Source organism: Taurulus bubalis (genome assembly GCF_910589615.1).
Source record: "Taurulus bubalis genome assembly, chromosome: 1".
Classification (NCBI taxonomy): Eukaryota; Metazoa; Chordata; class Actinopteri; order Perciformes; family Cottidae; genus Taurulus; species Taurulus bubalis.
In genome coordinates this window covers 29605502-29615541 of record NC_136589.1, presented here as the reverse complement: position 1 = coordinate 29615541, position 10040 = coordinate 29605502, and the positions used below count along the sequence as shown (strand labels likewise).

General features: G+C 41.8%; 1 protein-coding gene across 1 annotated transcript; it reads left to right on the top strand.

The window, feature by feature from the left end:
* Positions 1-1165: 1165 nt before the first annotated feature.
* Positions 1166-9291, top strand: ripk2 (receptor-interacting serine-threonine kinase 2; the record flags this gene model as incomplete). Its single annotated transcript, XM_079226204.1, has 11 exons — positions 1166-1365; positions 2510-2663; positions 3251-3406; positions 4043-4200; positions 5137-5186; positions 5314-5475; positions 6178-6263; positions 7694-7795; positions 8375-8477; positions 8622-8804; positions 8909-9291. 11 exons carry the CDS (start codon positions 1166-1168, stop codon positions 9289-9291), a joined length of 1737 nt encoding a protein of 578 aa, XP_079082330.1.
* Between the last annotated feature and the right edge of the window lie 749 nt (positions 9292-10040).

Below are 10040 nucleotides of genomic sequence, written 5' to 3'. Positions count from 1 at the left end.
TTAGAACTACGGAATATAAAAAATAAAGTTTAAATTAAATTAAAATAAAGTGCACGGAATGAAGTGATTATGTGAAACTGACAAGTGTAAAGTAAAGTGGCAAGTGTATTAAAATGAGGTGTGGAGGAATGTGCAGGGGAGTGAACGGTAGGAAATTGTCTGGGGGTGAATGGGACTTTTGATACAATTTACAATAGTGAGTTAGATCATATCTTGCTGGATCATCAAAGTCCAGTGTGTCCAGTCCCCCCAGGAAGAACGTTTTTATGATTGGAAAAGTATTCAATCATTTGTAACTGTATTACACCGCAACAAAAATGTGACGTTTATTATATTAGGATTTATTTGGAACTTAGGTTTGTGTTCTAAATTGTCTTCCTCTTATGGAAGTCCATTTCCGCCTCTGTGAAAATATTATTTTGTCTGTGTATTGTTCTAATACATTAAACACTGAATTAAACATAGGCCTATAGTTTTTTCTATTGCAAAAAATAGAGTTGTGGGGCGGATTACCCGGCAGGAAAGCCCCACGTTTGGGAAATTCCAACATGTTAAAAACAGTTGAGTTCGGGAAGGTTTTTTTGTTCCAACGAAAGTGAAACAAAAAAAATCTGTATACGTTTAAACGCTAAAGTTATTTATTGAGCAACCTTTAAGCACCTCGTCATCATATGTGTGTTTGCTTCCCTTTTCTCAGGGGGCTGTCCCACAACCAAATACAACCCAGGTCAGCTCTGTGAATCTCTCGACTCTTGACTTGAAGCCTGAACGCATCTCACAAAAACCCGGAAGCGTGTCGTCATTAGCAACAACAAACCCACCTGCGCTACCTGACAGCTCGCTGTCGTCGCTGCTCTTTGACTCCGCCTGTGACAGTCGGTTGGAGGCGGTCAGGCGGCCTTGCATACGTTAAATTGCAGTCGTTGGCTGCTCTTCGTCTCCCTCCATCTAACGGGGAAACCATTTATCGGTTGCGTCTCTCTGTTGTTTCTCTCTTCTCGCTACATCCACGTTAGCTTAGCGGGCTCGCGGGCATGCGTGTGGCTTGAAGAGCTCTTCCTCATTGCGTTTGCCATACAAAAAAGAGGCAGTTCTGCTTTCAGTGGCTGACCTACTGAAGGATAAATCCTCAGAGACTTTCCGTAAAAAAGTCTAACGGGGTGCCATGGAGCCGTGCGCGGCTGTGGGCTGTGTGAACATCGGCAGCCTGACCAGCACATTGCCGGTGATCCCGTACCAGAAGCTGACGGACCTGTACTACGTGAGCAGGGGGGGCTTCGGCACCGTGTTCAAGGCGCAGCACTCGGACTGGAGGACCACCGTGGCCATCAAGTGCCTGAAACTCGACTGTCCCGTTGGAGAAAGGTACCCTGCGTCGGTGTGCTTAGGCCATACTGCTCGTTGTGTTATCCAAAGGGAGTTTCACAGAGAAGTAGTAGTCTAGTTAGTGTCTAAGGTGGAAACGGAGCATCAAGTCTTGAGTTAGTTTAGGTTTTTAATCCAATGTTAGGCTTGAGTCAGATGTGACGTTGTTTCATTGTCACTGGATGACAGTATCACTGTCTTCCTGCAGCTCAGGGAAGGAACTTGCTCTAATCTGCACAGATTTCTTGAAATAATATATATTGTTCTTTTAGTTTACCTTTTAATGTTGAGAGGACTGTGGCTCCAGTAATATCTAATGACGCCCACAACTCTTGGTAGACCAAAAGAGCACTAAATACTGGTTCATATTAATAACCTTTTAGAGAGAAGGTTAACAATCTGATAACTATTTATTTAAACATAAATGAATAACACAACATTTTTGGTAAAGATTCTTTAAGTTTGAGTTTACAGAGTTGTGACAAATATATCTAATGATCAGGATTGTTTTAAAAAAAAAAGTAATCAACATGTCAGTGCTCTCTGGTGGACAGCCTATGCAGTGGAGACCCCATTTCTAAGTCATATAAAACATATCATGGTATGTCTGCGCTGTTATTGCTTGTTACTTCGGCCACTACTTTATGACGATACTGATATATTGGTTTAGCTGATTAATTGGTCAGGCTTTAATAGATGCCCCTGTTGTTGAATCCCAGGATGTTTGTCAATATATCATCACTTTGCCTTCCTGCAGTTGAGGGTCAAGAGGAATTTAGGGGTGGGCAATAACCCAGTTTGTATCTTTTCTTGAACTAGATCATATTGTGATGATATGATTCATTAATGTTCTTATTCTGCACATCTCTGTAGACCAGATTAAGGATTCTAAATAACCTGTTAAAAATGATCGAAATTAGAATTTAGAATATCACTATATATTGTATATCAGTATCCCAAAGTATCCAGGTTAACACAGTACATTGCCCAGCCTCTGTGACAATTGACTTCTGAGGTTCATTCCTTTGGCTTGCTTCCCGTAATTCTGTCTATGCCAACAACACTCAAATGTCATCACTGTTTTGGCATTTTACATTTCTTTGTGTGAGAATGAAGACTGACTGGATCGCTGGCTGTGTTTCAGAGAGAGGAACTGCCTGCTTAAGGAGGCCGAGGTGCTCCACAAAGCCAGGTTCAACTACATAATCCAGATCTTTGGCATCTGCAACGAGCCAGAGTTCTTCTGCATCGTCACTGAGTTTATGAGCAATGGCTCTCTGGACCTGTTGCTCCACGAGGTAAATATGTGTCATCGTGTACTTTCATAAATCAAAGAGTTGCTCTTTCAAACAACTGCTCTAGTCCTGTTCCTCAAATCTATGGCTCAATCTTCAAGAATAAATAAGGATTAAAGAGTATTAAAACAACGACCGTCCTCTGTTATGTGGCATTCATATTCTTTTCCTCTTTTGTTCAGGAAATGAGACCTAATATATAACTAAAGTATTAACAGTCACAAATGCTTGTCACAGTGCTTGTTTCTGCAATTTTGTTTTCAAAATGGCTAAAGTGAAAGTGTTTTTGGTAAACTGCTCGATCTCTTTTATGCATCACTCATCATGTGTGTGTCACGGCATTCGTGCCTGTGATTCAGCAAGCAAAAGGGGAACTTGGAAGTATTCACCGTCTATGATGAAACTTAGAAACAAGCAGGGCAAGAGAAAGGAAAAAGCAGACAAATCTAGTCTTGGACAATTCCCACTTGTCTTGGTGTTGTAAAACATCTTTCCCTTTAGGTGTGTGCTCTTATCAAGCACTGTTTTGTAGTCAGTCTCCCTGTGATGCTCTTACTATTTTAAACGGAGTCTGTTGTCTCTTTCTACAGAAGGACATGTACCCCGAGCTGGCCTGGCCTTTGCGACTGAGGATCCTCTATGAGATCGCCTTAGGGGTTAACTTTCTTCACAACATGAACCCACCCTTGTTTCATCATGACCTAAAGACGCAGAACATACTGTTGGATGGAGAATTCCACGTTAAGGTATGTGTCTAGGCAAGACTCTGGTACAATATGAACTGGATGAAACAAACCTTTGAACATACTGTAGGTGTCACTGAGTGTGGTTGTCTGTGTGTACATGTCCAGTCAACTCCCATGTTTACCCACAGAAACCATACAGCAGGGTAATTATACTTGTTTCAGTTATTTTTCAAGCAAAATTAAAAATGTTCTCTGATTCATGTTGCTCCAATGGGAGGATTTTCTGCTTTATTTTGTCATCACGTATAAGATAGTAAACTGAATGTATTTGGACTGTTGCTCTGATGAGATAAGAAGTCTGACAATGTCATCTTTGGAAATTATAATTGGCTTTTTTCACAATTCTATAAAACAAAATCTAGCAAAATGATCACCAAATTAATCATTGACAATACTTGTAAGTTTCAGTGTTAATTGTTATTTCTTTGAACATTTTGAGTCCACTTACCTTGTAGAAAAAGTGCTGCAGCAAAAGCATGTTGTGCAAAGTGTGTTTATAGTAGTTATTATCCCACAACATGACTAATGTTCTTGGAGCCTCAATCAGTTGTCTTTAATCGGTAGAAGAAAAAGCTAATTGAACATAAAAACTAGAACTATAAAGGAATGCTAATGTTCTGCTATTACTCGGCCCAGATTGCTGACTTTGGCCTTTCAAAGTGGCGGCAGTTGTCCGTCAGTAAAGGCTCGGGATCCAAGCCAACAGAGATGGGGGGCACAGTGATCTACATGCCCCCTGAGAAGTACGAACCATCCAAGAGCCGTCGGGCCGATGTGAAGCATGACATGTACAGGTGAGACAGCACACCTCAATAACTAGTAGTTATAAATTGGTTGGACAAGAGACGACGACAACAAGTACATTCTCCTTTTTAATCTGGGTATGTTTCAGTTTCTACAACATGAGTTTCATCTAAATATGTTTTATGTTCAATTGGTCAGTGGTCAAATTATTGGGCAGAATTTTTGATTGGATGAACTCTCAATAATAATAATAATAATAATAATAATACATGTTATTTGTATAGTGCTTTAAAAGGTACTCAAAGGCACTTTACATGGTAAAAACAAACAATAAAAACAACAACAATATGAACAAGTGAGATATCCCCCCAGGTCTGGTGCTTGGACAGAGTGGGGGGGGTAAGGAGGTTGGTGTCTGCAGATCTGCTGTGGACAGGAGCCACCAAAATGGAAGACTCACCTAAAAAATCAATATCACTTTAAGTGTACGCTATATTTATATTATTTCACTGCTTTACCGTACCATCAGCCAGCTGTTAATCAGAAGCCGTTATATCCATATATGCTCTCTTTAAAACAACCAGACTTCACTGACCAAAGTAAGTTTACCTTGTAGAACATGGCGACCTCGATCGCTTAGTTTGTTTGTAATATTGTGATACTTTGGTGAATCTGAACAATTTAAATGTCTGTCTCTTTCTTCAAACTGGGGGCGTGCAGACCGCCATCTAATGTAGAGTAATACACGTTCATGGATAAGTAGCGTATACAACCCCACTTCAAAGAATCCAAACTATTGCTTTAATCTCTCGGGCAATGGGTTTCGATTGCTACAACAGGTCAATTGGTAATAGTTCTTCCTCAATGCAGCTTCTCTGGTTAGCTTGACGTAAAGTCCCTTAACTCTGAAGGGGAATACCAGTCGAAGAGAATGATGTAACACTAATTTCCCATAACTGATTCTCTCCTGCATGTTGACATTGAAGCTACGCCATCATTATGTGGGAAGTGCTGTCCAGGCAGATTCCATTTGAAGGTAACACATTTTTTGTTATCTACTGCTTGCTTGTTTTTTGACTCTCTCTATTCAGTTGCTCCTTGAGTGAACTTTCATGGTGCCACCAGACTCATCACTGATCTGTTGTGTGTATTTGTGCGATCAGAGGTGACCAACCCAATGCAGATCATGTTCAGTGTGCTACGTGGAATGCGTCCCGACACGAGTCTGGACAGTCTGCCTTCTGACATCCCCAGCAGAGAAACTCTCATCACTTTAATGACCTGCGGCTGGACCACTAACCCTGACGATCGACCTTCCTTCCTCAGTAAGCTCTCACAAATAACCCATTTTCAGGAATTCCTTCCAGGCAGGAGTTTACAAATTCCACCCTCCCAGAGGTTTATACTCTGTTGAACCAGTTTGACCTTTTTTACACTTTTTTTTACACAGTGTAAAATTGTACCCTGACAAAGCAGTGACTAAGTATCAGCTTCCTGTCACATCATTGAAATGTTCTCTGCTCTAGTTCTTCTATCTCATTGTTTCTCACTGACACACCCACACAAACTGCATGGTCACAGCAGCACAGTCACTTTACAAAGTGTATTTTCAATATAGTTGGAAGAAATTAAAGTCTTGGTTTAACTATACATTTATGGTATTATAACTGAGAAATGAACTGAGCAGCTCAGTTGATACTAAATGTTTACAGCTTCCTTTCATCTGTCCATGAAAGTACAACAACAACCAAATGTGCACTAAAATCACCAGTAAACATTGGCAGGTTTCTGTCCACAGAGCTGTGCATGGCCCATGGAAGAAATAAAAGTTTTTTTTCCTCCATGGGCCATGGAAACCCTCGTTACCATGGGCCTAACCATGGGCCAGGACCCAAACCCTATGTTTAGAGTTATGTGTTTTAAAAACACATAACTCTAAAAATAGTATTTCCTGTACTGTTCACTAGATATCCTCGTGTGAAAACAAAACCGTAGAAATGTGATGGGTTTTCTTTGTGCCATTTTAGAGTGTCTGATTGAACTAGAGCCCATGGTGAGGATGTTTGACGAAATCGACTTCTTGGAGGCCGTGTTGGAGATCAAGCGGTCAAAGGTTAGTCGTCTCACAGTTCTTTTTTTAAGGATACCTTTCACACCTCTAGTTCAGTTCCTTTCGTACGAACCAAGAGAAGGAATTTGTCATCGTTTCATTTTTAATTCTGGTCCAGTTCCTGTTCACATTGACTTTTTACAAACCATCCAACAGGAGTAAGCATGACGTTATACAGACTGACAGGTAACTTGTTGAATGGACAGATGACAACAGTCAAAGGTTGTAGCTCAGTGGGTAGAGCGGGTTGTCAGCTCTCAGCTATTGGATCTAACAGCGCTAACAACAGTGTTTATCTGAGGGGGGTGAGTGCTACTTGGACTCAAATTGGGGACGCTGTAGGTGGCCTTTTCCTACATTACATTTAGCTGACTTACATTTTTGCTCTATACACCGTAGACACAGCAACGGGGATCAATTATGGGTTAAGTGTCACATCGACGTTGACTAGCGTAGGCGCGGCTCGAACCACTGATCCTCTGGTTGAAAGATGGGCATGCTAACCACTGAGCCACAGTCAGACCCACAGTTGTGTTTATCTGATTAACATGGAATAAGGGACAGTAAGTGACTTTCCGAACAGAATAAAGGCCCCAGTGTCATATCGTGGTGCTTAAAAGTGTGTGTGCACGTGACTGAGACCATTGCAACCAGCTTTGACAGCGACGTTGGTATTGTTGTCAGCTTGTGAATTGTGTCGCCATGGCAAAATGTGGTCTGCTACAGAACCGGTTTTGAGCACTCTACCAGGTGTTTATACTTCTGTGGATGGATTTTTTTTTCACCGTCACAAGCTGTATTCATGAAAGCTGCAGGTGTGTAGCTGAGATCAAAATTAAGGCAAAGTGCTAACATTGGCTTTAAGTGTGGCATTAAGTGGAAAAGGTGTGTGTGTGTGTGTGTGTGTGTGTGTGTGTGTGTGAGAGAGTGAGAGAGTGAGAGAGAGAGAGAGAGTGAGAGAGTGAGAGAGTGAGAGAGTGAGAGAGAGAGAGAGAGAGAGAGAGAGAGAGAGAGAGAGAGAGAGAGAGAGAACACATTGATGATCTGTTAATCTTTTTTTTGGGACTAATAGAAAAATCCAATATTGTGTTAATGAATAGTCAGTATTTTTTGCTTTTTACAAAAAGTAGCACCTGATGGCTTTTATACTTTCAGATATGCATAAGGACCCTTCAGTACGAACAATGAAAGGCAGCCAAACTTCTACCAGGAACTAGTGAATATTTAACTGTGTGGTCAGATACATGAAAACACTCCTGCTCCATGAGCTGTTTGACACAGTTTATAGTCCTTTTTGCTTTTTAGTAAATAAGGTCATATTCGAGTTAACAGCAGATTTGATTAATTAGAATTTGGCATATTTATTGATTGTTCCCAACTATTTATCTCTGTCGGTATGACTCACTCCCCTCTTCTTTCTTGTTCCTCCACAGAGGATGCAGAGCTCCGGCTGTTGTTCAGCCCAGTCAGTGAGCGAGAAGAGGAGTGAGGATGGATCCCTGAACATGATGAAGGACAGGCCCAGCCCCTGGCCGGTCAGTAGCTGAAATATCTGTTAAAATATCAAGAAAAAGTCTTATGATAAACAGTGATACTTGGGGATGCACATCTACATGTAAGCCTCGTCAGTTTTTTGGTATAATGTCCCAGTGAACTGTAAGTCTTTAGCTTTTAATCCAAAACCTAAGAATAATAATAAAGAAACAAAATATTTGCGTGGTGTACAGTTACAAGAGGGATTTAAATCGGATTCTTTGCATTCGATTAAAAAAGCTACAAAGTTGGTGGCCTTAAGTAGCACTATACAAACTGTCTCAGGTGATACAGAGCTACTCTAGCTCCACACACACACCTCCCTTGTCGCTAAAAGTTGCATGATATTATTGATTGAAATTGGCGTGTAATTTTTTGCGTAACAAAACCTGCATATTTTGTTTTACAAGATGAAAAGATCATTGGATTTAGATTTTATTTATTTTTTGCATATATTGTTAAAAAAAGGTGCACTATATTACTGTGAATGTGATCTATAAGAGTTAAAAAGGCATCTTTCATATCTTCTCAACTTTAATGTCTGTGTGGAAAACTAAGCATCATTGTTTGTTCTGCCACAGGAGAGCTCCAACTCCACCTCAGGCTCAGGCTCTTGTTCCTCCCAGGACACAGATATATCTTTACCAGGTGTTCTCACCAGCAGCAATGCTGCACCTTCCAAAGGTATTTACAACCGGACTGGCATTGTATGATTGGCCTCATTTACTGGGTGGCTATGAAAGGAACACGCTTACAGTGCCACGCATCAGGTTTTATGTAAACACCTGTCAGCAAGATAAGCCTCTTCTTCTACTCTTTCTGATGCAGAGAGGCCTCCGTCGTCCTTTTTAGCTCATACACTGGAGCCTCCTGAGTCTTTGAAGGACAACTTCAACAATCTGAACGGCAAAAAAAATGATTTGAACATACCCATCAAGCCCGACCGGCATGTCACTGAATATGAGACGCAGCCGGAGAACCTCACCTTCAAGCTTGAGCCTCAGCAACAAGGTACACCAGTTAAAGCATAGTGGCTGATAATGATTAGGCAGTTCTGGAAAAAAAAAGAAGGTACAACCAGAATCTGAATCGCACCTCTCTCTCCTCACTTGCAGCAGAGTACTCTCCTCCATTGCGGCACTCTCCTCCCTCACATGGCCCAATCGCCCAGTGGATTGCGACACGCCGGGAGGAGATCGTCTCCCAGATGACGGAGGCCTGTCTGAACCAGTGCTTGGATGCCCTGCTGGCCAAAACCATGCTGATGCGGGAGGATTATGAGCTGGTGGTGACCCAGACCACACGCACCGCCAAGGTCCGCCAGCTCCTGGACAACTGTCATCGACACTGTGAAGACTTCTGCTGCATTGTCGTCCGCAAGCTGCGTGACAACAAGCAGATGGGCCTGCAGCCGTACCCGCCTGAAATTGGCTCTCCCACCTTCGTCCCATGCGCACCGCCGCTGTCCATGTCCTACAATATCCCCAGGAACGTGTAGCAACTGGCACAGCCAAACAATGGAAACAATCCAGATTATAGACTGTGCCAACTTTACACTACACATAACTCTTCCTGGTACCGCTTTCGGTAAGATGGTTCCCATCAGACGTACCCTCAAAGAGGAACTGAACCTGGGTGAGCAAACAGAGTCACAGGTACATACTAAGCTACTCTCTGAGAAGGGTGTCCTTGTTGTTGTTGAATGTTTTATTCTGTGCAATCAGAATCAAAAGCTGTTTAAGGAATCAGTTATTTTATGTCAATGTCAATGAGGTGATTTATTTATAATCCCTTCATTGTGTGTGTTGTGTGTCGTCTGTCCTTATTTATAGAGAGCAAACGTCCTCAACACACTCAGTTGATCTGAGTAAGTGACAGAAGGGCCGTTAACATGCTGGAAAACCTACAGCAAAAATAAGGTTTATTCCTATTAAAGCAATCCTATTCTGAAAGTATCCTGTAGTCGTGTGTGAACTATCCTGTTAATGTTTGCCCCCTGAGTGAAGTCACTGAGTATGTGGCCTTGAGTGCGTTTGTATTGAAGCACATGACCGACATTCAATCGGTGAGAAATGCACAAGGCCGACTTGAGAGCCAATGATTGCTACCCATGTGGTCTGAGACGTTAACAGCTTTACACAACTGAAGTATTGGAATGAGTCATGGTTTTGGTCACTGTGGCCGTTTGACCGTATGGAACGTTTTTGTCCCTGCCTATTTGCTGAGAGAAGACATTTGCTGTGACGT